Below are 26042 nucleotides of genomic sequence, written 5' to 3'. Positions count from 1 at the left end.
CATGAACGTGGATGTGCTGCTCGGAAGGAAGGAGGGCGCCGGCCGGCCCTCACGCGGCCGGGGGCCCCTCACGCTCCCTGCTTAGTCGAAGAGCGTCAGCCGACCCCCTGGACTCAAGGAATACTTGGGGGGATTTGCCCCAAAAGCTGCACAGATAAAAGATTAACCTATACAAAATCCTGAAACTGAGCAGCGCCTCCTTCCCGGCGGCCCAAAGGTGCTGAAGAGTCATGTCTGCTCACCAGGGAGGAGTTCAGCCCGGGCAGCGTCCTGGGCCCATGCCTTCTCCACCAGGGCTTCGGGTGGTCCCGATTTCTGAGCACCCTCGCCAAGAATGTGTGGCCATCTCCCCTCGACTCTCTCTCTTGCTGGCCTCAGTCGAAGGGGAGCCCCGGCAGGCCTTCTTGGAGCTCCTCCTCCGTGCCTGGCGCTTGGGGCCGCGGGAACACCAACATGCACATGGTGGGCATGCCGTGAGCGGAGCCGGCTGGAGCCGGGGGTCAGACTAGATGGCCCAGGAGGTCCCTCCTGACTCGCTCTGTTTCTATGCTTCTTTTCAGCCTGGAGGCAACTCTGAGGGGGTCTTTTAGGACCCCGAGGGTGTGGAATGGGCTTCCACAGGAGGTGTTTGAGGCCCCATCGGTGCAGGTGTTCAAAGATAGGCTGGACGTCCACATGGTGGGCATGTCGTGAGCGGAGCCGGCTGGAGCCGGGGGTCAGACTAGATGGCCAGGAGGCCGCTTCCGACTCGCTCTGTTTCTGTGCGTGGTTCTGCATGTTTCAGAAGCAAACGTCTGGATTGAGCCGTTTGGCCCGTTCAAAGGCACGGGGGCGACGGTGAGTCACCCTGTTCTTTCAGCACTGGAGTCAGGAACGTCACGAAGGCAGAGCGATGGGCCCAGCGGTCTGGGGCAGGCACCTCGTGAGGGAACACGGCTGCAAGCGACGGCACACCCATGTTCAGGAAGCAGCTTTCCGAGCGGGGCCTTCCCGACTGCTGCCAGCCGAGGGCCTGCTGGCATGGGGTCCGTGGCGTGACTGACTGCTTGCTTACAAAGGTTCCTGCGCTTTCATCCGTTTCATTTTTATGCCGCCGAATCGCTGAGGCTCTCCGGGTTGTTAACTAACATTTTTATTTATTCATTATTTGCATGTATATACCACCCTAATAGCTCAGAGGGCTATTTTTAAAAATCAATGTTCATACACAAGGTAAAATGAACTTAAAACACACGGGCTGTTTGAACGGCTGTGGCATATAATGAGCCAGCCGACCTCCGGAGACCCACGGAGGAGCCCCCTCCTCTCACAGCAGCCCAGCACCCCTCCGTCCCACACAGCCCGCCGACTCAAACTCGGACTCTGAGAGTTTCCGAGGGGCGGCCAATGGCTGGGGGGGCAGAGGGGTGCCGTGAACCCCCTCACGTAATGTTTGGGTCCAACCTGCCACCCGCGTCTTCGCTTCCCTTCAGCTTTACGGGGGTGTTTCGATTGCTAGCTACTTCACTGCAACTGCGACGGAGACGGCATTCCAAGTTCATGCAGTCGGAGGTTGTCCCTCTGGCTTGGGACTCCCGTTCAGGGGCCCACCCTGCCAAGGACATCGTTTCAAAAGGAAAGGGAGGCGGCACGAGGGGAGGCCTGCCAGCCCAGAACGACGCGCTTCGCCTCCTGGGGGCGTCCAGGCGGCCGGCCGCGCCGCTGGGGGGCGCAGAGCAGAGCAGTGCCCCCCGGGCGCCTGCAGCACCTTCTGCCCTCGTGAAGCGGGCCCGGGCCAGTGCGCTAGCCGTTTGGGGCTCGGGGCTGGCACCCACCTGATGGCCGTCCTCTCGCGGCAGGCCGGATCGCAGCCCTGAACGGGCTCCTCGTAGGCGCCTCGGCGGACGCCCTGCTGCTGCAGGCGGGAGGCCGCCGGGAACGGGAGCGCCGAGGCCCGGGGCTGCGCGGCGGCGGGGCGGGGCGGAGGGGGCGCCCCGCTGCTGGCCTCGCTGCGGCAGTCGCTGTCCCGGTCGTCCGCAGGGCTCTCGCGGTCTTCGCAGGCTGCAAGACACAGGCTGTTAGGGCAGCGGCCACAGCCCATGGTCCTGGCCCAGGCGGGGCGCCGGCTCTGCCCGACTGGGGCAGAAGCACCCCGGGGAAGGGCAGAGGAGCGGCCGAGGTGGGGCGAAGGTGCTCCAGGGGAGGCTGTGCCCCCAGATGCCCCCCGGAATCCCCCCCAAGAGAGACTCAGGGAGCACACAGAGCGCAAAGGGACAGAACAGGAGGCGGCGGCAGGCGGCTGCCCTGGCTGCGGGTCCGGCCCGGTCCGTGGCCCAGCACAGCGCTGCCTCCTCCTCCAGGGCCCTCACCGGGGGCTCCCGGAGGGGCTCCCAGCATGGTGCAGGCACTCCACCCTGCCACTCAGGCCCTGTCTGGAAGCCCCCAGGGCCCCGCGAAGGCAGCAACCCCCGATCGGGGACGGGGAGAGACACCCTGGCAGGGAAGGGCAGGTCTGGGGTCAGGATGGCTGGGGAGCGTGGCATCAGGTGCCTGCGCGTGGGTTTCACTCTGGGGCTACTCCAGAAGAGCCCGCAGGAGCAAGCGGCAACTCCTGCAGGCACATCCTGGGAGGAAGAGCTGAAGCCCCCCCCCCCCCCCCCCGGGCCGGTGGACATGAGCATGCGCCCAAGCGGGCCGTGGCACTCCGTGGGAGAGCGCGGGAGGCTGCCGCCCTCCACCCCGCCAGCCCCAGGCCGCGGACCGGCGATGGCGTGCAGGCCGCCCTCCCAGCCGCGGCCGGAGGGGGTGTCGGGGACCACGCTGGATTCCTCCCCATGCGCAGCCGGAGAGCGAGGGTCTGCGCGGGCGCTGGAGCCGCCCAGCAGGCAGGCGGGGTCTCAGAAGCGCCCTGCGCGCTTTGGCGACAACGCGGGAGCAGGAGGAGCCGGCAGTGTTGCGTGGCCCGGAGAGGAGCGCGGAAGCTGACCTCGCTCGCTCCTTCCCGCCATCGCCGAGGGATGACCCCGAACGCTCTGCTCCCGCTGCCTGAAGCGCACTGGTCCGGCACCGGCACCGGGCAAGACTGGCGGACCGAAAGGGTGGCCCGGAAACGCCCAGCATGTGGCTCAGATCGCCGGACCGCCCCCACAACACTGGCTCCCAAACTCCTCTCAGGAGCCGATTGGGAAGAGGCAAATGGCCAGGAACGGAGCCGGGCTCCTCCGGGAAGCCTGCGCAGCCCTGAAAGCATCCCTGGCAGAAACAACCTCGGATGGGCTCCTCAGGAGAAGTTCCACTGTCCACGCTGGAAGCGGCAAGAGCTCCCACTCCGCAGGATGCCAAGGCCCAGCACTCCTGCGCAGACAGCAAGGGACCGGGCAGAATGCGGCCCTCAGCCTCGACCCACAGGTGCGAGGAAGCGCGCAGACGCCCCTCCAGGCCTCCGGCCACGGCGGGACACGCTGCCCACACGCCCCGCTCGAGGCAACCCGGCCGGCTGCCATGCCTGGCCTCCCAGGCGGGCGAAGGAAGGCCGGGCTTTCCCCCGCACCGGGCCAGAGCCGTGCTCCCAAGCTGCTTGCCGCTCCCCAGGGCACCTCTGGGCCGTTCAGGGGACTCTGCCCCCGAACTGGGGCCATGCCAGAGCGCGAGGGGGCCGGCAGGGAGGCCCCTCGGAGGCCGCACCATGATAGCCCCGGCCGGGAGGGCCCGCGACTGCATGGACACGGGGCCCAGCTGCGGTTGGCAGGGGACTCCTGTGCCGCAGGGAGCAGCGCCCGGCCTGTGCGCTCGAGGAGGAGCAGCGGGCTCTCATTCGCACACAGGGGCTCGCCGGGAGCCTTCCTGCGTCTCTCAGTTAATGGAAATAAGCGAGCCTTTGCCCGGACAATCTGGGGACGCTCCAGAGGCAAGAACCCGATGCCGGTGTTTTGCACTGAAAAGCAAGAGCAGGGTGACCCTGACGCCGCTTCCTTTCGCACATGCGTCTAACACACCCTTTTTAAATACAGCGTGATGCATCAGCCCAGCAGTCTTCCCTCCCCTCCCGCTTCTCCAACCCCCACGGTGCTCCATACACAAAACTCTGCTGCGGGAGGCCGGGGTCTGGGGGGCGGGAGGGGGAAACGCTGGGAGAGGGAGAGAAAGGCACATGCTCCGCCTTGCAAGGCAACTGGGCATTCATGCATTCAGGCTAGAAGCAGGACACGGACTCACAACAGAGAGCGGCACTTCTTAAGGGGTCTACCAGCTAGAATCTGCAAGAGAGGGAGAGAGAGAAAGCAAGGAGAAGGACATGAGAGGCCTGTAGCAGCGACCAACCGAGGTGGGAAAGGGCCCTGCGAGGAAGGCTGGGCGGCCAGGCCCAAGCTTCCTCCCAGCGCAGCGGGGCCCGGCCCCCTCTGGCCACACCGCTGGAGCTCCGTGGCGGTGGCGGTGGCTTTGACATGGGCTACGCGCACGTCCGAGCGGGCCTCCAGGCCACCTGGCTGACCAGCGCGAGGACGCCGGGGGCAGGGGGCCCCTGCAGAAAGCTTCCTTCCGAAAATGCTGTGGGGGGGCATGGAATCCCCCAGTTGTGTGCCTTCCTGGTCCACCAGCTTCTCCACACTGGGATCCTGCCAGTAAGGACTGGGAGGGCTGAATGGGACAGAGGAGGCCTCCTGAGAACCACGAGGCTCACGCGCAGCCGCTTCAAAAGCTCATCACCGCGGCAATTAGTGGCCCAGCCCATCAAGGGCAAGGCAGCGCAGGCTTCCCAGGGCAGGGCAGGGCAGGGCAGGGCAGGGCAGGGCAGGGCAGGGCAGGGCAGGGCAGGGCAGGGCTGCCTGCGCACTCAGCATTCTGGGCAGCTGCCACGGGACCGGAGGGCCCACGCCGCGCGCCTCCCCGGGGGCACCGCCACGGAGGAAGCGCCCAGCCCAGAATCCAGCACGCGGCGCAATTCCTCCGGCTGCCACACTCGCCTCCCACCACGGCGAGGCGGCCTGCTGTGGGGCAAACTGGAAATGCAGCTGGACGTGGCCGCCGGCCACCTCCGCTTCGGGGCTGCCCCCCAGCTGCTGCTGCTGCCCCGTGAGCCTGGGGGAAAGAGGGAGGGGCCGCCCAGGGGCGCGAAGCCCGGGCTCCCCTCGCCCCCGAGCGACCCTGGGGATTGCCGAGGCGCTGAGCTCCCCAGTGGATGGCAGCCCCACGCACACGCGCCCCCCAACCGGTCCCGTCCCCGGCAGGCGGGACCCGCTTCTGCACGCTCCTGGCCGTGACGTCCTCGCGGAATCACCCCGCCTCGGGGCTGCCCACCCTGAGCAGCGCAGCCACCTGTTCGCGCGCCACCGGCCCGCAAGCAGGTTCCCTTCCAAAGCAGCCAAGCCAGGATCGCCAAGGGAGATCGCCCACAAGCAACTCCTCCTGCATCGGCCTCCAGAAGGCCCAGAGGTCCAGGGCGAACGCCGGTGGGAGAGTGGGGGAAGGGGGCCGCTGGAGCCGCCCGACTTTCCTCTCCAGTGTGGTGAGGCTGCCGCAGGGCCCGGGCCGGGCCCCGCCAGCCTAGAGAGGCCCGGCCGAGAGAGAACAGCTCCCCAGAGGGGCCGGGCGGACCATCCCCGGGTGCTGCTCGCGGGCAGGGGCGGCAAAGCCTCAGCCGACGGCTGCGGAGGATGCGCTCCAGGACTGCCCGCGAGTCCCTCCAGTCGCCCGGCCGGCTGAAGGCGCTGGCGCCAAGCCGCAAGTGCTGTTCGCGGGGAGGAGCTGGTGCTGCCCTGCGTGGCTGCATGCGCCAGCCCCGGGGCGGCCCTGGCCCGTCCAGGCAGGGGCGCAGCAGCCGCGGGGGCAAGCCAGGCGTGGAGGCGCCCATGGGGAGGCGCCGCTGCGGGCCGCGAGGGGCAGTGGGCCTGGGCTGCCGGCTTGGCGTGGCCTGCGCGAGAGGGACCCTTCCGTGGTCCCCGCGATGCAGCAGAGCCCCGGGGCATTTCTGAAGAGACGGTCGGTCCTCTGGACACGGTGCCGGGAAGTGTCGATGGAAAAGAGCCAAGGACGCACGAAGAGCTTCCTTGACCAGGCGCGGCACGTGCCCCTCTGCGCCTCAGGCCCAGCCGGGCGGCCCAGCGCGTGAGGGGCCGGGGAGGGAGGTGGGGGGCGGCATGGGAGCCCTCTGGCAAGGCGAGGCGGGGGCACAGCAGGCCTGCCCGGGGCAGCAGGGCCACCGCTCGCTCTCCCCTGCCAAGCCAGGCCTCTGCCTGTGCCACTCCTCCGAGGCAGGTGCGCCATCGGAGAGCAGCGCACCCGTGGCGCCCAGCAAACCACGGTCCCCTTGCAGGGCCACCCTGCACATCAAGGGGGGGGGGCTGAGCGTCTGCTGGGAGCGATTTCGCACAAGCAGGGGCTTCGTCGCTCACGAGCCGAAGTGCCCCCGAGGCACAGCTGGCAGGGTGGGAAGCACGCGCCACATTTTGCCCTGCTTTTGGCTTTCGGGGGACCCAGAGTGGCAAAAGCCACCAAGTGCACCGCGGGAACGTGCATTTCCGACCCCTCCCAGGGAATGAGGACGTCACCATCGCTGCGGGCAGCAGGTCAGGATGCCCGGCATTCGTCTGCAAGGCAAGCGAGAGACCAGGCTGGGCACAGACAGGTGGGGTGGGATTCAGCGGGGGCAGAGCAGCGACAGACCCTGACCGTTTCCAGCCTATGCATGAATCTCCCAGGTGTCCTCAGGCTGGAGCATGGGGAAGCGCCAGCACCACAGAACGCACAAGGAATGTTAAGGTGTTACATACTCTGCTCTCTTCCCCATCCGAAATAGCTCCAGGCGCCTGCATGTGACAAACGGAAGCAAAAAAACAGGAATGGAGAAAGAATAGAAAGCAAGACGGGTGAGAAGGACTGCGAAACAGCTTTGCTGTGAAAATGAGAACGTGGAACTTATAAAAAAAATTACCATACAAAGACCTGCATTGTTCAACAACTTTCCATTTAGTCAGGGCATCTTAATTTCTTAAAAGATGGAAATTCGTACGAGAGCATCACTGCGCGTTCTTTGAGCACTCCGTGTGTTTCCCAGCCCCTGTGCATTGATGTACGCCCCCCCCGCCCGCAGGAGGCCAGGTAACCACTGCTTTGTGCAATGGGGCAACGGTGGAATCTCTGCTGCAGCCTCTTTCCTTCTCAAGGGTCCTCGCACTCCGGCACAATGCCCTCTGCACATGCACAGAGATGGACAAGAGCCAGCCGTGTTTCTTCTTCCCCTCTCCTGCCTCTCCCTCTCCATTCCCTTCTACTGCCCCTCCACATTACCCTCCAACACAAGTTATGACCTCTCCGTGCTCATCCCTACATGTCGGGAGCCAGTTCCCCGCATCTCTCTTCCAAACAGCAGGCAAACGCTCCTCCTTCCCAGCGTACATCCAGCAAAGCACAGCCGGCGACGAGGTGCCCGTGAGCGCGCACGGGGCGGGTTGCTGACCCCCGACCAGCAGCCCTCTCTGCGAACCCCCCTTCCCAGCAGCCCTGGGAGTCCCCGAGACGGGCGAGCCTCCCTGCTTTGCGCAGGCCCTCTGGCTGGCCAGCCCTTCCCTCCCAGCGCCACACGGCGGGGTCAGGCGCTGCCCGTGCCCCTTTCCCAGCCCCTCCGGGCTCTTCCAAGCCGGCCGGCGGCTCCAGGGCCAGCCGGGGCTCCCGGGGCCGGCGGCCTGGGGACAGGCGCCACCATCTCTGTGCAGGCAGGCCTCCCCGCCCTCATCCGACGGGTCAGGGGCACCCTGGCCCTGGAGGGCAGCACGAGCGCCCGCCCCCTTCAGCCCCAGCACGCCACAGACCAAAAAGTCTCTGGGGAGCCACGGCTGCCCTGCCCCGCCAACGCTCAGTAGAGGCTGCTAAGCATCCGCTGCCCGCGGTGGGGGTGCTTGAATCCTCCCTTTGATCCATGGGGATCAAACTGAGGGATCCCCATTGCCAAGGCCCTTCCTGAATAAATTAAACGCGGAGCCTGGGTGGAGCCCCTCCCTTCTGAAAGCTGCCCCCTCCTCTGTTTGCATCGGGTGGGTGGGACTTGCCCGACTGACAAAAGATTCCACCTCGAAGGTGAACAGTGAACTCCGATTCGGGGGCGGGGGGGGGGCTCTTCTTGGCTCTTAAATCTAATGCTTCACTGTGCCAAGAATGCCAACTGCACAAACGCTTCAACTGAGCACGTCACCGGCTTATTCCAATCCAACATAACCACAACCAGCTTGGTGGTCGGGGGCCCTCCCTCAGCTCTTCACGCCACACCCACAGTTGATCAAAAATCCACCAATTCAAACCCTGCTACGACGTCTTCCACCCGCGGGACACGAAGCACTGGTGCGAAAGCTACGCGAGGGAAGCGGGGGCCACCCCCAAGGAGGCCTCGCTTCCGCTCCCCCCTTCCTGGTTCAGACACGAGCACCAGCAACAGCGGCCCTCGGCTTGTAGGATCCTGTCCTCATGGAGCACGGACAGAGCGCTCCAGCCCGTCCTGCAGGTCCGGGGGAGCAGCTGTTACTTGTTTTCCTGAGAGAGCGAGCGAGCCCGCGATTTCCAGGGGGGTTCAGCTCACAGCACCTGTAATGCACGTCTGAGACTCTCCAGGGATGCACGGCTGAGCGCCCAGGAAGGAAGCGAGTGCCCAGGGGCTGGAGAGACAAGAGAGGGAGGGCGCACCCCCTGCTCGAGTGCAAACAGCTGCAAATCCAGGGCAGGAGGCGGCTCTCCAGGAAGCAAGGCTCACCCCGGCCTGCGTGGGACCGGGGCCGTGGGAAGAGCAACCTGCTTGGCCCCGGGACAGCTGCCTCCCGGCTCACCCTCACATGCCATGCCGCATCGGAGGAGCGGGCGGGACGAGAGGCGCTTCTTTTGCCGAAGCATTTGCACGCGGCACGGGGCGTCTGCCATCACGCAGAGGGTCCGCTGCCGCTTTGCTGGGGCGCGCCTGCTTTTGAGCCGCTTCTCCAAATCTGCTTTTCTGAAATGACCCAGAACGGCGGGCAAGGGGCTTTTCCAGGGCTAAGGGCCAACCAGCACCCTTAGCCCAGGAGACCATCAACCGGCACATCAACCGCCTCCCCCCCCCCAGCAATGAGCGTCCCAGAGCAGAGAGGGCCCCTTTCTTTGGGGGGCTGCAGCGCCTCCCCCGCAGAACCCAGCACTCGGCTCGCCTTCCAGTGGCTCTGGCCGGGGAAGAGATCCCAGCTCACCCGATATTCAGCATGGGCACGTGCCCGGGAATCCAGTCGGCCGCCAGGCACTCCCTGCTCTCGCTCCAGCCAGCCAGCGCGGCCCCCTGGGCCCTGCTGGATTTCAGCTCCCGCCCCCGGCTGCAGCCAGAGCAGCCCGCGGCCTGGGCGCCAGGGGGGCCCACAGGGAATGGCTGGCAGCGCCCCCCCCCCGGCGAGGCCTTCCAGCCACACTGCAATAAGTAGGCCAGGAGTTAAAAATAGAACTGGCGAGATCGCGCTGCCCGTTCACGAGTCCACGGTGTGACTGAACGTAGGATGCCCGGTACAGTCCTGGCTCCACACCAGGAAGGGGGTTCCCGGAGTGGGAAAGGGGAGGAACGGGCGACTAGTTTGGGGAAGGGGCTGCAGCGGCTGCCGGTGGGGGCAGGCCACACGGCCAGGAGCGAAAGCATGCGTGCTACGGAGAGTGCGGGGGGGGAGGCCCCCGACTCTTGCGGGACTGGAGCCCCACATGGCCCTCCCATGAGCCGGACCGGAGTGCGCTTCCAGAGAGAGGAAAGCCCGCCTTCCTGCACCAGCACGAGGGGGCCGGCCAGGACTCGCCCCCGCCCCCACGAGGTGCCATGGTGGCCACCCCTGTGCAGGGCTTGACTCCGAGGAGGAGGCTCCGCGCGACCAGCCCCAAGCCCTCCCGTGGCACTCCCGCCTGCCCACGGCGTTCCGCTGAAGCAGCGGGGGGCTTGCGGTGCAGAACGCTGCCCTGTGGGCCCACTCCGGTCCGGTGCGGCTCCTGCCCAGTCCTGCCCCAGAGACCCCCCCGGAGATGCTGCCGGGGCACCGGCAGGCCCAGTGAGGCCCGCCAGAGCGGAGCGCCGCCCCAGCTCGCCAGCCTGAGTCTTGTGCTTGGCCGTTCAGCTTGGGTCTGCAGGCCCTTCTTCGCCAGTTGTGCGGAACCGTTTCTTTTCCAGGCTCGCCCATCATCCCTGAGACTCCGCTCAGCCACACCAGGGTTCTGCCCAGGGGCCGCATGACGCTGCCTCGCGGGGGCGCACAGTGCTGCCCCACCGGAGCCAAGTGGGCCAGGCATGGTGGGCAGGCTCCAGGGAACCCAAATGGTTGGGAAGGGAAGGGGGCACGAGCGCAACCGAGCCAGTGGCGGGAGCCGCCCGCACGCTCACACCTTCCCGGCACCTTCCCTGCAAGCCCAGCCGCCTTCTGCGGCCCACGGCTCAAGCACACGCCTGCGAGGCTGCGCGAGGACAGGCCGGACATGTGCGTGGGGGCGTGTCGTGAGCGGAGCCGGCTGGAGCCGGGGGGGGGGATCCTTCTGCGGCGTTTCATGCAAAGGGGAAGCCCGACTCCCCGCGGACTGAAATGGAAGTTGGCACCGCAAGGAGCATGGAGGGTGGGAATCCCCGCCTTTGACAGTCGGGGAAGGGCAAACCCGCAGCCACCGAGGACGATGCGCACGCACCGGCACACCGGGCTTCCATGCGGCCAAGCGGCGGCCAGACAGCCCTCTGCCGGGGACGGCCGAACCGTGGGGGGGGGGGCGCCTGATGGCCCCCTGGCCCCTCCCGACTCCACGATTCTGCGATTCCCTCAGTGCCCATCGCTGCCCGAACCGGACGGTGCGCGTTCGGCCTGGAAGGCGCCACATTGTGCTGCTTCCAAAGAGAGTGCGGAAGACGCGAGAGCTTTCGCGGACAACGCTGGGCCAGCGAAGGAGCGTGCACACCTGGAACCATGATAAGCAGGGGCGGAGGGGGCCCAGGGCCCTCAGGCCCAACCCCGCCCAGGGCAGACCTCCCGGTCACACCTTCCCTCTCAGGTGCCTGCCTGGCTGCATCTCGAATGCCTCAGGGACCAGGTCTTGCCTCCGCTGCCCCTCCCATCCCGGAAGCCCCCCCATCCAGAGCAGCTGGAGCCTCAGGCTTGGTCCGGGAAGCTCCGCTAGGCAGCCCTGGAGCGTCCGGGTCCTCGGCCTCCTCGGAGTCGGGCGCATCCGTCCAAGCAGCCCGGGACGAGCAGGGCGGGCCCCTCTCTCCGCCTGTGAGGCTGTCGAGGGCCAGCCCCTGCTCGGGGCAGGGCTCCAGGCCCAGCCGCCTCTTGGAGGCCGCCTGCACGGGGGCCACCGTCTCCCGAGGTCACCGGCTCCATCGCCGTACTGCCCGAGCAGGCGGGACACGTGTCCTGACGACCAGCCTGATCCCGGCTTGCTGTGGCCGCGATTCCGTGTCCTGCACTCTGGGATGGCCGAGAAGAGGTCCTGGCCCCCCCGCGTGGCAGCCTCGCAGACGCTTGCAGGGCGCCCCCCCTCTCCCCGCCATCTCCTCTTCGCGAGGCCGAACGGGCCAGTCCTCCCAGTCGTTCCTCGCAGGGCTGTGCTCCCAGTCCCGGATCTTCCTCTGAGCCATCCCGACTGGTCTGCACCTTCCCTCGGCTGTGGCGCCCAGCGCTGGACACAGGCTCCGGACGAGGCCGGCCAGCACTAGCATTTCAGTCGGGATTTGGAAGGGATGCTTCTATTAATGCAGCCTAAGGTGCCATGTGCCCTTTCTGCAGCCCCACGGTCAGCCAGCGACCCACATCAGTTCCGGGACCCTTCTCACTTGCAGTGCTGTCGAGCCAGGCATCCCCATCTCGTCCCTGGGCCTTCGGTTCGCTTTTCCTGGCATCGGTCGCTGTTCGATTTCATTCCGTTGCTTTCAGCCCAGCCGTCCACTGTCAAGATCTCCTTAAATTTTGTCTGTCTTCCGGGGTATGACCTATCCCACCCAGTTTTATGTCTGCCTGCACTTCCCCATCTAAGTCATTAATAAAAGCATTGAAGAGCACCGGGCCCAGGACTGCGCCCCGCGGTCCCCCATGCGCTTCCTCTCCCCAGCTTGGGCAGCTGCCACGGATGAGCTCTCTCATCTGTAGCCGACGGTGGAGCCACCTAATAGCTGTTCCATCAGGCCCGTTGTTAGCTCGTCTGCAGATCAAAATGTCATGAGGCACTTCATTGAAAGCTTTGCTGAAATCAAGATGCACCCAAGATTTCGGGTGCCCGTGGAACTCTGTTTGGCAAGCGCAGCTGCCGGCCCTCCGCCCTACAGAAAGCGAGCTGGCCACCACGGCCGCCCACCGTGCGCTGCACCGGAACCCAAGTCCCGACTCCGGACGGCCCCAGACAGAGCGGCTGCGAACGGCTGCCGTGGGAGACGACTGGGGAGAGGCGGCTTCTGTCCATCACGGAGGAAGACTCTGCAGGGCTACCCCCGGTCTGGGGGGCAAAGGGACCCCTGGCCGGCCCCTTGGGCTGGCTGAATCCCGTTCCCTTGGGCAGCGTAGCTTTCAACGATGCTATTTTCAACCCAACCAAAACCGGAAGTCATGCTGCACTCTGCTGGCCGGGCCTTGCTTGGAAATATCTTCTAGGCGAGATATTTAAATTCTTGGTTTATAGAAGACTCACAAGAATGTTTACGCAGCAGCCGGAGTTTATCACTGAAGCGCTACGAAAGTCAGCTCTGAAGCCGCAGAGCACCGTGAAGAGCACCGCACTGGCTACTTTGAGCAGACGTCCCCGAAGAAACGGAGGACACAAAAGAGAACTGCGCCCCGCAGCCCGCTCTTATGCACGTTTCCTTACTTCAGGGGCACCGAAAAGCGTCTGTGCTCTTTTGGACCGGCTCCTTAGCAGCCGCTGGAGCCATGCTTCCAAAGACACGGTGCGGGTCCCCACCACTGCAAACGGTCGGTCCGAACCGCGAGCGCGCACTAGGCCACCACGGGCCAGAAAGAATGCTCTCGCCCTGTCGGGAGAGGCCCCGGCATCAGCAGAGCCTTCCACGGCGCCTGCGAGGGTGCGGCGCACGGCGGGGTGGGGCCATTTGATGTGCTGGAAAGGGGCGCCCCCACCCCGCTGCCCTCCAAGGAATGCTGATCTGCATCCCGCAGGGCTCGGAGCGGCGCGGCTCAGTGGCACCAACTTGGCGAGCTGGCTGTCTGTTCTGCTCGGCCTCGTGTGGGCTGCAACATGCGATCGGGCCGATGTCTCTCCCAGTGCAGTGCACTCCAGCAAACGCCATGTGAGCGGAAGAGATCTCTGGAAGGGACGAGTCGGTTTGGCTTCCAAAGGTACTCCAAAAACCAGCAGTTTGATACTGAGGCGTTCCGGCAACATTACTCAGAAATAAGATAGCGGAAGCGATTGCGCCGCTGGATCACGAATGTGCCCGTACGGCAACAACTAATTAACAATTCCTAATGTGAATGCCTTGAAGAGGGCCACTGACCGGCCGAGTGGATAAGCAACCGTGGCGTGTGATGCGCTCAGTGCCGCGTCTCACAGGCTGCAGCGGAGCAGGTGGGGGCCGAGTTCCCCGGAGGCCGAAAGCCGGGCGTTTGGCACAGCTGTGGCCTAGTGGGCGCTGCAGCCCCCACCTTCTGGGTTAGCGCTTGGCAGCGACAGAGAGCTGCGCCCGACCCCCCTCCCGCGAAACCTCCACTAAAACCGGAGTGTGGGGGGAGGCCTGCCCCATGCTCTGCAGGGTCATGCCTCTCCCAGGCCGACCCTGCCGTCGGGACTTGAATCCAGGGAGCCCCTCCGGAGCCCCTTTCTTGACAGGCGGCTGGAAGAGAATCGGGTCCCCATGTGGAACACGCTGCGGCCACAGGGCTGCTTCTGCACGCGGGCGCTCGGGCCGCGCGGGCCACGCGAGCCAGAGGCGGCGGGAGCACAGGCCGGGTCTCTGCTCCACGCCGGCTTGCATCCTGGCAGCCCCGCGACGGCCCCACCTGGGGGCCTCACGTGGCTCAGGGTGCTGCTGAGAGCCGGCGAAGGGCTCAGGAAGGCAAGGCCCGACCGACCTCGGCCTCTCACACGAGCATTTTGGATCGCGGTGGTGCGTCCGGACCCGCATTTCTCCGGTCCTCCGAGCCACGCTTTGGACGAGAGCACGCTCTCGAGCCAGCGCTTCCAAGCATCGCGCAGCTATCGGAAATAATCGAGCAACGCGGAAGAACCAAAGCACGGCAGGAGTCAACGTGCGCACTTACAACACTGGGCGGCAGCGGTGGGCAGCGGTTCCTTCTGGGCGTCTTCGCTGAGGGAGCGCTGCAGGGAAGGGAGGGCAGATCAGGAGGGAACGCAAAGATTATCACGAGGCAGTGGCCCCCCAAGCCCAAACTGGGGCCCTGTGGTCCCCCATCAATGCAAAGGTTCCCCTGTGAAGGGAAATCGAGGCTCTCCCACCCCGGCTCCTGCCCGGGGGCCCCAAGAGCCCCCTTCCAAAGGAGCCCCCGGTCCGTCCAAGCCGTTTGCGATGCCCCGGGGCTTCAGCACACGCAAGATTTCAGGCTGGTGGAAGGAGGCGGCCGAGGCAGAGGAGCTTGGCGGGGGCCCCCCACGTGGCAAGTGAAGCAAGCCCCTGCTCCGTGGGGCCACCCCCAAGGCCACCCCGCACGCGGAAGGCCCTCCTGCCGGACGGACACACGCGGCCCGGCGTTGGCTGGCTCAGCCGGCCTGGGGACCCGGGGGGCGCGAGCGCAGGCCAGACCTGCTTCTTCCTGCAGGCCCCACTGGAGCGCTCACCTCGGGTCCCAGGGGGCACGCCACCCCCTTGACCGCCCTCAGGAGGAGTCGTGGGTGGCCGGGGGGGAGTCGGGGAGGGGGCCGTTCCACCAGAGAAGCCGGGGCCCCTTGCGCCATCTCGCCTGTTCCCTCCCGCCGCCCCCTCAGCCTCCCGGTTGGCAGCTCCACCGCCTTTTCCAGCAACGAGCAGGAATGGCGTGCCAAGCCCCACTGTCCGCTCCGTCAGGCCGGCCTCTGCGCGAGTGGGAAGCCGGGCTGTGGCAGCCAGGGCGACCCTGCCACCCCGCAGGCGCGCCAAGCTCCAGGGCCTTCTGGGCACCCAGCGAGCGCCCCTCCATAGGACGGAGCCTCCAGCACGCCTGGCTGGGACCTGACGGCTTCTGGAGCTCTCATTTCGCGGGGCCATCGTGCTGACGCTGCTCCTCCCGGTCCGTGTGGCAGCGCTGAGGCCGAGCTGTGAGCGGCTCGCACCCCCGGCCCGAAGGCGGGAGGACCAGCGGGGCCACGCAGACCGTGCAGAGGAAGGCTGTGCCGCGTGGCTCGTGGCGCGCGACCTTCACCCACGGGGTGCTTCTTTCCGGCCACCACTTGTGGGGCCAGCAGAGAGCCCTTCCCTCTGCCTTCCGTGTGTGGAGAAGGAGGTCTCTTGCCCCGCGCCCGGGGAAGCCTCTCCAAGCTCACCCCGTGCCCCTCAGGAGTCCCAGGTAGTGCAGCCAGAGTCGGGCTGAGCGCCGCAGCCTCACAGAAGCCCCGAGGACGGACGGCCCCAGGGCACCCGAAGAGTTCGCCCCCCCCCCCCCGGCTCCAGCACCGCCCCGGGCGAAGAGGCCCCGAGGTGGAACGCCCCGCGGAGCAGCGCAAACACGCACCTCCTCCTCCTCTTCCTCCTCCTCCTCCTCCTCCAGGGAGTTTATCTGCTTCAGCTTCCTGGTCCAGTATTTGGCCTCCTCTTCCGGAATGTCTGCAGAACAGCAAAACGGTCAGGCGAGCGCTCCCCTCCCCTCGCCCCCCTGCGCATGCACTCGTGCGCATGTGCAGGCAGGCGCATGCTTGCTCTGCTCCCACGGGGAGCCCCGCCCGCGCCGGAGACCCTGCCCATGCCTTGCCAGCCCCCGCTAGGCTGCCGCATCGGCTGCCTCTGCCCCTCCCCGGGGCCACGCACAGCTCTTTCCGCGCACGGCCATGCCTCACCAGCGGGGCCCGATGTTTGGGGCCACCCGTGGTGCCCTGCTCATCGCCAGGCCAAGCTCCAAGTGCGGACCTCAGCCCAGCCACGCAAGGTTGTCTCTCTGCCCACCCGTCCCTGCCCAGGCGTGGGGCGTCCGTGGAGGCCCTTCTCGGAGGACCCCCTAGTAACCGACCCACCCCCAGCTCAGCAGGCTGCCAAACTGGGCCACGGCAGGAAGCTTCCGAGTCCGGCCCGTGGCCTGCCTGAGCCTCTCTGGGCGCGGTGGGCCGGTGGAGGCAGCAGCGGTTCTGCAGGGTGCCGGGAAGGACGGCCGCACGCTGGGGATCCGGAGCGGAGCTGCCTGGAGCTGCGAGCCAGGCTAGATGGCCAGGGAGGCCCCTTCTGACTCGCTCTGCTTCTCTGTTTCCATGAAGGCGTTTGCCCGCCCAGCCCGGAGATGCTGAGGCTCTGCCTGGGCCTTCTGCGTGCCAAGGTGGGCCCCCCACGCAGCACAGGTGGCAGGAGCCCCGTTCGGAGAAGCCCAAAGTGGTGCGGAGGGGGCTGGGCCGGGCCGGCTGCCAGGCCCAGCCTTCCCTGGGGTGGCCCCAGTGGCAAAGCGCCGTCCCTGCAGAGTTTCGCCGGGCACTCATGCCAACGCCTGCAGTTTTCTCCCAGGCCTTCAACAATCCCCATTTTAACATTTAATATTACCCGTCTTCCACGTCCACAGATTATTTTTGCTACTGATTATCTGTGCTCGGCCTGATGCCTTGGCTCTCCTGCCTGCTGCCGCTGCTGCCGGCAGCGCAGAATTTCAGCGTATTCGATACCCGAATCTTGTTCAAACTGAACCAGAGTCAAAGGGCTGGAGAGCCGTTATGGAGAGACGAGCGAATGCACACGGAGAACAAGCAGCAAGCAAGACCACACACGTGCACACACCACACCGCAAGCCGACAGCAGCGCCTGGAAGGGGCATGGCGGTGGAGGCCACAGAGGCGAGGGCCTCTGCACCGGCCTCTTCGGGGCTGAAAGGGCAGGCGTGCTTCTTTACGTCTCCCTTGGGGGCGAGGGGGGAGGAGGCGTCTCTGCAGGAAGACCGAAAGGCCGAGGAGCTTCCGCAGCCCGTGTCCAGCCAGACTAAGCCGCAAAAGGGGCTCAAGCCCAGCTGGCCACGGGGCAAGGCAGAGGAGGAGCTGCGCCCGGCACTGTCCCGGGTGAAGGGCTGGCAAGCACGCACGCCCACCAGAGAAGCGGGCATCGCCTCGCCGGCTCCTGCAAGTGGTGATGAAGCCAGGGAGTGTGCGGGCGCTTTTCCAGGGGGCTGGCGGTGAGGAGAGGCCGATGACTGGATGGAGGGGAGGAGGAAACCCGCACGGCGCAGCTTCGTTCCCTGCCCGGGGTGGTGTCAGGGACACGCTCCTGCGCAGAAGCGCCTGCAGGAGCCCTGCTGGCCACGCAGCGCCGGACTCGGCGGGGCCGCTCGGCCTCCTCGCTCCTGGGGAAGCGTCTGGCGCCCGCAAAGAAGCCCAGCGGCTCCCTCCAGCTTCCGCTCTGCCTGAGACACGCCGGGCCGCACGTGTCCGGCTACGCGGGCAAGAGGTCTACTCGGAGAAAGAGCAAAGGCAGCTCCTCCCTCCTGGGTGCCCATGCGGGGAGGCAGGGAGCGCCCGGATGCGCTCTCCACGACCCATCGCTGCCCCAGGCTCTGGCATGGGGCGCCGGTTGCCCTGAAGCCACCGCAAACACGCGGCACCGCACACAGCGCACACAGCCGTCTTCCGAGGAAGACCCAGCCGCTCCCGAGGGCACCCGAGGGAGGCCGCCGGAGCCCTGCTGGTGAGACGCGCTCGCGAGCAAACCACACGCAGCCAGCACACGCGTGTACCGGGCATCCGGGGCCATTTCGTCGCACAGGGAGGAGCTCTTCTGCCAGGGAAAGAAACGCAACTCAGAGCAAAGGGCGGTGTCAGAGGCCCCCCCTGAAGCAACGTCCTGCCCGGGCCGGCCAAGCACCCACCCGCACTGTGCGACCCCCTTTCCAGGTGGAAACAGCGAGGGCAGGCCAGTACCTTGGCGGGGCTGCGATCTCACCCCAACACAGGCCAAGGGATGAGACACGCCTCGCTTATTTGAATACTCCTTTTTGAAAAGAGAAGACCAGCGCTGGCCCCACCTGCAGAACAGCCCAGGCCCCGCTGCAGGCTCCCTCCTCGCGGCCCTCCTCCGTCCTCCCTTCCTGGCAAGCGCCCCAAGCCCCGACGAGCCCAGCCCGGAAGCAACGCGCAGGACCTCCCCGCCCGGAGCCTGCCCTCGGCCTCCCCTGCGCAGGGTCCCTGCGCACGCTGGCCCGCCCACAGCCACGCCTCTCGCCGGCCCTGCCGCACACAGCAGGCCTGATGTGGGCCGGCCCCCCGGGCCAGGACCGCTGGCCCCGGCCGCTTGCGCGAGGCTCTCCCCGCTCACGCACAGCCCGACCCGGACGTCGAGCGCGCGCCGCACCACTAGGAGCAGCAGGGCAGGGGGGCTCCCCGGGCAGCCGCTCGCTCCCCTCCGCGTCACCTTTTGAGCAGAAGCGCTGACCACGGACCCCCAGCTGCCCCGCTGCCAGGGAAGGCTCTGGCACTCACCGAACGGAAGCTCAAATCTCGCATCCAAGAGAATCTTGTGCGGCGTGGGCGTCTTGGTGCCGCAGACCTCCTGGCCCTTCATCACGACCTCCGCCTCCAGCGGGCACCACTCGCCGGGCCCTTCCTGAGGAGAGAAGGCACGTCCTTCGCGTCACCCAGTCCCATGTAAACAAGCCACGACTGCCCGCAGCCCCCCTCCGGTCACGCGCACCCCTGAGCGCGCAACGAGTGCCCCGAGGCGGGATCCGAGCACGGCCCCAAGAGCGGCGTGGCGCTCAGGTCACCCAGACCAAGCCGGGTCCCACGGGAGCCCCGACCGAGGGCGGAGGCAGCGGTGGGGCAGGGCCATGGAGCAGCCGCCACGCCCGGTGCCAGGCGCCCCCTGCGGCTGTGGACACGCAGGGAGCCCGCGGGGGGCACAGCTCGGAGCGGCTCTCCTGCCCGGCACAGGCGCCTTCACATCTCGTCAAGCTCTGCGCGGGTTGCAGAAATTCAGAAGCCCACGCAAACCCACGGAAGCAACACATCAAAAACATCCTGGGAGGAGGAGGCAGCATAAGAAGCGGCCGCTGGAAGCCCCCCAGGCCCTGCTGGGGGCAGGGGTGTGGATGCTCTCTGGACGGGGGCTTGGCGAGGGAGGAGCGGGGGGGCGCTTTTCTTGCACGCTTGGAGTGAGGCACTTGCCGCGGCACGGAAATGAAAGAGCTGCACGGAGAGACCGGGAATTCGGGGCAGGGCAAGGCGCTGGCTGGTTTGGCACTTGTGGAGGAGAAGGCTTGTGAAGAAGCCCCCGATTCCTTTTCAGTTATGGGAGGACCTGGAGGAGAGAGGCACTGACCTCGTCCGACTGCCGAACGGCCTGCAGGGCGATCCATGCCGTCCCGACCATGGTGTCCCAGATGAGCCCCTTGTTCCACACCTCCACAATCAGGCCCAGGTCCAAGCGGCTGATCTCGCTGCAAAGCAGGGGAGGGGAAGCCCACGCGTGAACATCTGGGAGAAATGGGGCCGCACGCCTCTGCCTCGCACGGGGACCAGGTCTTGCTCCGCAGGGCGTTTCGGCACCCGCTGCCTCCCGGAGAGCCGAGCCACTCTGCAACCACATGGGCAGAGGGGCCAGGAGGGAGGCGAGCGGAAAGCGCTTCCGGCCCTCTGCGGTGGCTGCAGGCCCGCGTCCTGGCCGCCAGAGGCCCACTCGGGGCATCCGAGCAGAAGCCTGCAGGCCTGTCAGGCGGCCACCTGGCCCGGCAGGTGAGGGCGTCGCCTCTGGCAAGCGCCCCGAGCGAGCGGCAGCCCCCTGCCCCTCCGCACCCACGTGCATGCTCAGCTCCGGCCCGCCCCTCTGCGGCCGCCGCGCGCACCCCACACCACCGGGCTCGCCGAGGCACAAAACCCCGCTTCTGCAACGCGCCACATCTTACGCTAACACAGGCCCTCTGCGCTTGAAGCTTTCGTTTAATCTTGCCCCTCCCAGCTTGCAAGCTAGCCAGACAGCGCTCCGTGACGTGCAGTCAGACTGATTCCGGTAGCCCTGACGGGTTGCGTAGCTACTCCAACCCGACAACTCAAAAAGGAATTAAATCACAAACACGCCATTCAACTTCCTGAGACCCTCCAAAAGAAGGCGGCATGTTTCTAGCCCTCAAAATAAGAAGCACCGCGCTGGGACAGAGCAATGGTCCAGTTCTGCTCACGCCAGCGGCTGGTGGGAGACCCACGGCCCAAGTCCGAGTGCCTCAGGACCCCCACCCTGCTCCTCCACAACCAGGGTGTGTGAGCGCCCTGCCTCTGCCGCCGGAGGCAGCGTAAGAGCCGCCGGGGCTAGTGGCCCCCGATAGCCCCCCAAAGCCACGTGAACCAGTGGCCACCTCCCCCTCTCACCGGAGGGAATTCCCCAGCTGCCACGCTCGGGGTGCCCCTCGATCGCGCTGCCCCACAGCCCCCACCCGGCCATCGCTGCCAGCCCCCCGGCCCTCGTGGCGATCGCAGGAGCTGGCGTGGGCAAGGGGCCCGGCGGGCCCGGCCCCAGGCTCCAGTCCCTTCTGCGCCCCACAGGCTGAATCCCGCGGGGGCCACGGATGCCGTCCGAGCACGCCTCACTCCACTGGCGACGCAGGGCCAGAAAGCAGCTCTGCCCTCCCGCAGCGAACCGCCGACCCACGCTTGCCTCCCCCTAAGCAGAGGGGGGGACCCCCACCCCACGGCAGATCTCTGGCTTGCTCTGCCAGGACCCTCGGCACTAGCAGACTGGTCTGCCGTGCAGCAGATTCAGGCCTTCCCGGGAACATGGTCCGCACTTGCGCGCTCTTGGCACGGTGCTGCGGGGAACTCGGGGCCCCCCGAAAGAGCTTTGGGGGGCACCCAGAGGCATTGCAGCTGCCCAGGAGGCCCGCAGGAACCTCCAGACGCTACCCCGGAGCAGAGCAGCATTCGCTCTCCGGCAAGGAAGTGCCGAAGATCAAGCGAGATCTACGCACCAATCAGCCAGGTGGGCTGCCCTGAGTGGGCCTCTGGAGTGCGAGCGGTTTGGCAGCGACGGTGCTCCGGCCCCACCCTAAAACGGGCGCTGGACGGAGGACAGCAGAAGCGGCGCTGCTGTGCAGCGGAGGACTGCGGACCCGCTTCCGGAAGCGAGGACACGGCGGCCCCCGGCTCCGGAATCCCCTGCCCTATTCATGCCCGGCTCTGGCGGGTGGATCCCGGGTTCAAGCATGGCAGATGCTGCAGGCGGGACGCCTGCCCGCCACCCTCGACCCAAAAGCGCTGGGCTCTGGCACCGCCGCGCACTCACAAGAGGAAGTCTTGCTCCCAGCAGGGCAGGTCCCCGCGGACGGCGACCGTCGTGCTCTTCACATTTTGCACCTTCAGCGTGACGTAGGTATTGAATTTATCTGCGCGAGGAACAGAGGTCGTTACACAAAACGGGGCTTCTACACCGCCTCGCCCGGCCCGATTCGCGGAGCACGCCGGCCCTTCACCGCTTACACGGGCTGCCAACTGAAGTCCGGGCCCGAGTTCAGGTGCTGGTGATGACCTACACCTGAGGGAGCACCTCCTCCCTGTTCCGCCTCCCGCCCCTCGAGATCCGAGGCCGAGGCCCCCCGCGGGGAGCTGTCCTTGAAAGAGATCAAGAGGGTGACTCCCCGGAGGAGGGCCTTCTCTGCGGTGGCACCCCGATTGTGGAATACGCTTCCCATAACTGGGCTCACCTGGTGCCAACACATCTTTCTTTTCGGCACCAGCTGAAAACCTTTTTATTCTCCTGTTATTTTAATGTTGAATTTGTTTTAATGTGTTTTATACTGTACGCTGTGCCATTTTAATTTCTATTTTACTCGTTTGTTGTAAACCGTCCCGAGACGCTAGTATATGGAAGGTTTATGAAAGCTTTCAAGAAATAAATAAATGATATTTGGTGGGGAAAGGCTGCTAAGGAATGCGGACAGAGGCAATGCGAGAGAGTGAGCAGAGCGACCGCGGGGACGGGTGCTTCCGGGCCTTCTGTACTTCGCCCCCGAGAAGAGCAAGGCTGGCTACACGAAGAAGGGCTTTCAGCCCGAGGCAAGAGCACCCCACGAACTCTGCCAGGGCCTGGGGCAATCACGTTCCTTGCGCACATCGAGGCTGCCACGCCTCGTTCATCAGGGGGAGAAGGGGAGCGGCCGAGCGGCACGGACCCCCCGAGTGCAGCCTCGGAGCCCCCTCCCTCCCGGCCCGGCCAAAGCCGCTCTCGCAGGCTAGGGTCCCGTCTCCTTCGGCTTGGCTGCACTTGGGCACTGTCGCCTAGCTCTTTCGGAGTCGCACCCCGCAACCCTCCGCAGGCCGCAGGGGCGGGCAGGCCAGACGCCCCGCGCAGCCACAGGCCACAAGCCCGAGCGAGCCACGCGGGGCGAGAGCGAGGTCGGCCAGCCGCGTGAGAGGTGCAAGAGGAGGGGAGCGCTTACCTGGCGGCCCCTGCAGCTTTGCTTTCTTAACTGTGGAGGAGGAGAGAAAAAGAGAAGGAGCGTTGGTGAAGGCCCCCAGAACGTGGCTGCTCCCCGGCGGCTCCGAGCGGGAGGGGAGCCTCCCGGTCAGGGCTTGGCCTCTCCCGCAAAAAGCACTCTCTCCCCCCGGCCCAACTTCCCTCAAATTCTGCCCCCCCACAGCCCCGCTGGGGAATATTCAAGCCCCAGCGCTGCAAGAGAGAGCAAGGCCCTCGGCGGCTTCCGCGGATGGTGGCAGCGTGGGACCAAGAGCCGGGCGCAACAGGCGGGCGCCCACACAGCCCTCCCGCCTCCCCAAAGCCCCCCGGGCAGAAGGGCCCAGACGTGGCTCCAGGGGGCCTGCGGTCTCCGTCCCGAGGGCTTGGCCAGGCTGAGCGGCCTCGGGCCCAGCCATGCCGCCGGGCCGCGTGCCACAGGAATTGCTGGCCCCAGAGAGCAGGGCACGGGGCCTGTGGGGCCTGCGGGAGCAGGGCTGGGTCCCCACCATCCCAAGCCCTGGGCCATGGCCCTCCCGCTGGGGCATCTGCCCTGAGCCCGCAGCTACAGCAGGAGTGCCTCTGCCTGCCCCTCCCGGCTCTCCTGGAGACCTCGGATCTGAGGCCGAGGCTGGAGCCGGGCTTGGGAGCGGGGCCCGGCAGGCACCAAGAGATGTGGCAGCCCCGCCAGGGCCGGCCGAACCCTCTGCACCCCCCCTTCCAGCCCCAGCTGGACCCACGGGCGCCACTCAGCCCCACACCGCTTCAGCGCCTGGCACCCCGGGCTGATCCTGGCAGGCCAGAAAGGCTGCCAGCATCCCTGCGGGGCGCTTTGCGTGCCCGTCCCGGAGGTGTGGGGAACGCGCCGCAGCCTCCTCCACGTAGGGCAGTGGCTCTGCCCCGGCCAGGTCGCCCGCTGGCTGCCGCTGCTCTAAACGGGGGGCGCGTGTGGGGAGGGCCGGCTGGCTCGGACGAGGAGGGGCCTGAACCGGCCGCGGGGCAGCACGCCCGTGCCCTTCGGAAGCGTTCACAGTCGCCTGGCCGGCTGCAGGACGGCTTGCACCAGGCAAGGAGGAGCGAGCCGCCGGCCGTTCGCGCTCCCCAGGGCTGGGCGGGAGACAGGCGGGAAAGGCGAGCAGAGGGGGGCCCCACCGGGCACGGCTGCACCCTCCGCACAGGGGCGTCCCTGGGAGGCAAGGACCGGCAGCCCCCACGCACCCATCTCAGCGTTCGAGCCCAGCAGGATGGGCGCGACGCCCATGCAGACATCCACCTAACGGACCCGCACGGGGCGCCAGCGCAGGCCCTTGGCTTCTCTGGCCACCACAAAACGGGGGTTGCCCAGAGAGGTGGACCGGCTGTGCCGCTCCCCAGGGCCCGCCCCACACTTCAGAGGCGTCGGAGGGGGCACCGCCTCTTCCTCCACCTGCAGCACACGGCCCCTGGCCCACCAAACGCCCCGCAGCCGGGGCACTCTCCCCGTGACCCCGCACAGCTGTCCTCCCGTGTCGTCTCCGGCTTCGCTGCCAGAATGACGCATCTCTAAGCGCAGGCTGGGGGAGAAGGCAGGAAAGCCGCCTCCTGGGGCTTCGATCCTGCAGCAATGGAAGGCTGTGGGAACGGCCACATCCCGGCCCTCTTCCAGGGGAGGAAAGAGGGAGGGCAGGCTGCTTGGGGGGGGATCGCCTCCTGCCCACCAGTGGCTGCCCAGAGCAGCGCCAGGGAGGGCGGGCGCAGGCCGTGGCCTAGAAATGGAGATTTGCAGAGCCCAGCGCAACATCTGGACAGGCCCCACCAGCGCCGCGAGCAGCTGGTGCAGCCAGGGAGGAAGGATCCGAAGGGAAGAGCCGTGCCGTGCATGACTTGATATACGGCCTGGTGATCTGCCGGTCTCGACGCTCTGCAAGGCACACAGGCTTCACGGCAGACGAGGGGCTTGGGCAGGGCAGGTGGGCTGCCAGACAAGCAGAGCCTGCCACGGAGGGAGCCCCGCCATAGCCTCCTCTGGGTGCTGGGCGGCCCCGGCCGGGCTGCCACGCTGCGGCGCCAGAGCACAGACAGGCCCCGCCGTCCCTGCCGCGCTCGGCCGTGACGGATGCAGGCGCCCACCGCCCACCGGGCATATTCCACGGGCAGCCGCCCGGGTGGTGCTGCCAAACTGGAGGCCCTGGGCTGTGTGACGGGGAGGCCACCGCGCCAGATGCCCCCTTGACTGGCTGCATTTCTCGGCCAAAACTCTGCAGGGGTTTAACAGGGCAAAGCTTGAAACCCTACAGTGCTGGAGCACAGGAAAATGATTTTTTTAGACCGTCGCTTAAAACCAAACAACACGGAATGAGCATAATTTTAAAAGCTGGAGAGCCAACGATAAGAAATCGCCCCAGGAGTGGGGTGCCGGCGCCAGACTTGTGCAGAGCCCCTCCAGCATCCCCAGGGCTGCGGGGACCCGGTGGGCCGCTGGAGCACCCTTTGGGCGCTGCCAGGTGGCACGTCTCCCGTGGGGCCTGCCAGGGAAGTCTGCGCTTTCGGAGCTCGAGACCCGCTCTCCGGCCGCGGGCATCGCAGAGGTGCCTTTTGGGCCGGGACACCCCGAACACGGGAGCCCCTCCCCACCGGGCTCCCTCCAGGCAAGCTCCGACCCAGCACCCGCCCCCAAAGCGGCTGCTTCAAGCTCCGCTTGGCCGGTGCCCCTCCGACTGCGGAGGCCTCATTCACGCTCTGGCGACTGGGAGCTGCCGGGAGTGTGTGGCTGCGGAAAGGCAGGGGGAAGGGCGGGCTGGATGCGGGGCCCTCCCGGGGCAGCGCGTGGAGGCGGAGGGCCAGTCAAGAAGGCTCCGTTCCGACACGGGTCCACGCGGCGACATCCGCAGCTGCCCAAGGGTCGGTGGCGTTGTCGGCTTGAGAGGAATGCCGGCGTTTCCCGTTGGAGCGGCCCCAGAGTCAGCTGCGCTTCCTCCTCTGAAGCGCCCTGTCTCCGTGACTGCAGCCCGTGTGCGGCCCAGGCGCTCTCAGGGCCTCCTTCCTTCTGGGCTTCCGGAAACTTCCCGCTTCCGAGGACCCCCGGGAGAATTATCACGCGGAAGGGGCAAACACCGGCTCTGAACGCCAGAGGAACGCCAGCTCCTCGGAACAGGTGGCTGAGGTTCGCCCTGCTCTGCGGCCGAATACGGCCGGGAATGCTGGGCTCCGGAGTCTCCCAGCCACAGGCCCCCAAGCCACTCGCCCTCCTGTGTCTTCCGGTCCACCTCCAGGGCTCCTTGGCGACGAGAACCGGGCCTCCCTTACAGGACGGCCACAATTGCCACCGCAAACAGCAAAGGGGGCTGCGGAGGGGGGCACGGGGGGGCTGAAGAAAAGGGGGGCATCTGGTGGCCGCAAGCTCTCTCGTGCTCACTCCTGGAACTGGATTCCACTACAGGGACGGAAAGAATGAGCAGCTGGCAGCAAGATGACGCCCGAATCCAGCCCGTGACGTGCAGCGCCCGCCATTCCCCACAAAGCAGGAACGCTTCCGCCCCTCTGGCTGCCTCTGAGCCTG

At 66.8% G+C, this 26042-nt stretch overlaps 1 protein-coding gene across 1 annotated transcript in view; it reads right to left on the bottom strand.

Annotated features, from left to right (window-relative positions):
• UNC13B (unc-13 homolog B) overlaps positions 1-24044 on the bottom strand; it is a 121123-nt gene extending 97079 nt beyond the window's left edge. The window contains exons 1-14 of the mRNA XM_044443872.1: positions 23783-24044; positions 22491-22520; positions 21338-21437; positions 19385-19502; positions 18547-18670; positions 15618-15709; positions 14214-14271; positions 14025-14148; positions 9186-9305; positions 8720-8953; positions 4944-5058; positions 4300-4466; positions 3246-3607; positions 1815-2040 (exon numbers count right to left, since the gene is read on the bottom strand). Coding sequence (XP_044299807.1) covers positions 1815-2040; positions 3246-3607; positions 4300-4466; positions 4944-5058; positions 8720-8953; positions 9186-9305; positions 14025-14148; positions 14214-14271; positions 15618-15709; positions 18547-18670; positions 19385-19502; positions 21338-21437; positions 22491-22520; positions 23783-24044 — 2132 coding nt within the window. The remainder of the gene's footprint in view (positions 1-1814; positions 2041-3245; positions 3608-4299; positions 4467-4943; positions 5059-8719; positions 8954-9185; positions 9306-14024; positions 14149-14213; positions 14272-15617; positions 15710-18546; positions 18671-19384; positions 19503-21337; positions 21438-22490; positions 22521-23782) is intronic.
• Between the last annotated feature and the right edge of the window lie 1998 nt (positions 24045-26042).

The sequence above is a fragment of the Varanus komodoensis genome, unplaced genomic scaffold (genome assembly GCF_004798865.1).
Source record: "Varanus komodoensis strain SLA01 unplaced genomic scaffold, ASM479886v1 scaffold43, whole genome shotgun sequence".
Classification (NCBI taxonomy): domain Eukaryota; kingdom Metazoa; phylum Chordata; class Lepidosauria; order Squamata; family Varanidae; genus Varanus; species Varanus komodoensis.
The sequence above is the reverse complement of the archived record's forward strand: the minus strand, read 5'-3'. Positions and strand labels throughout refer to the sequence as shown.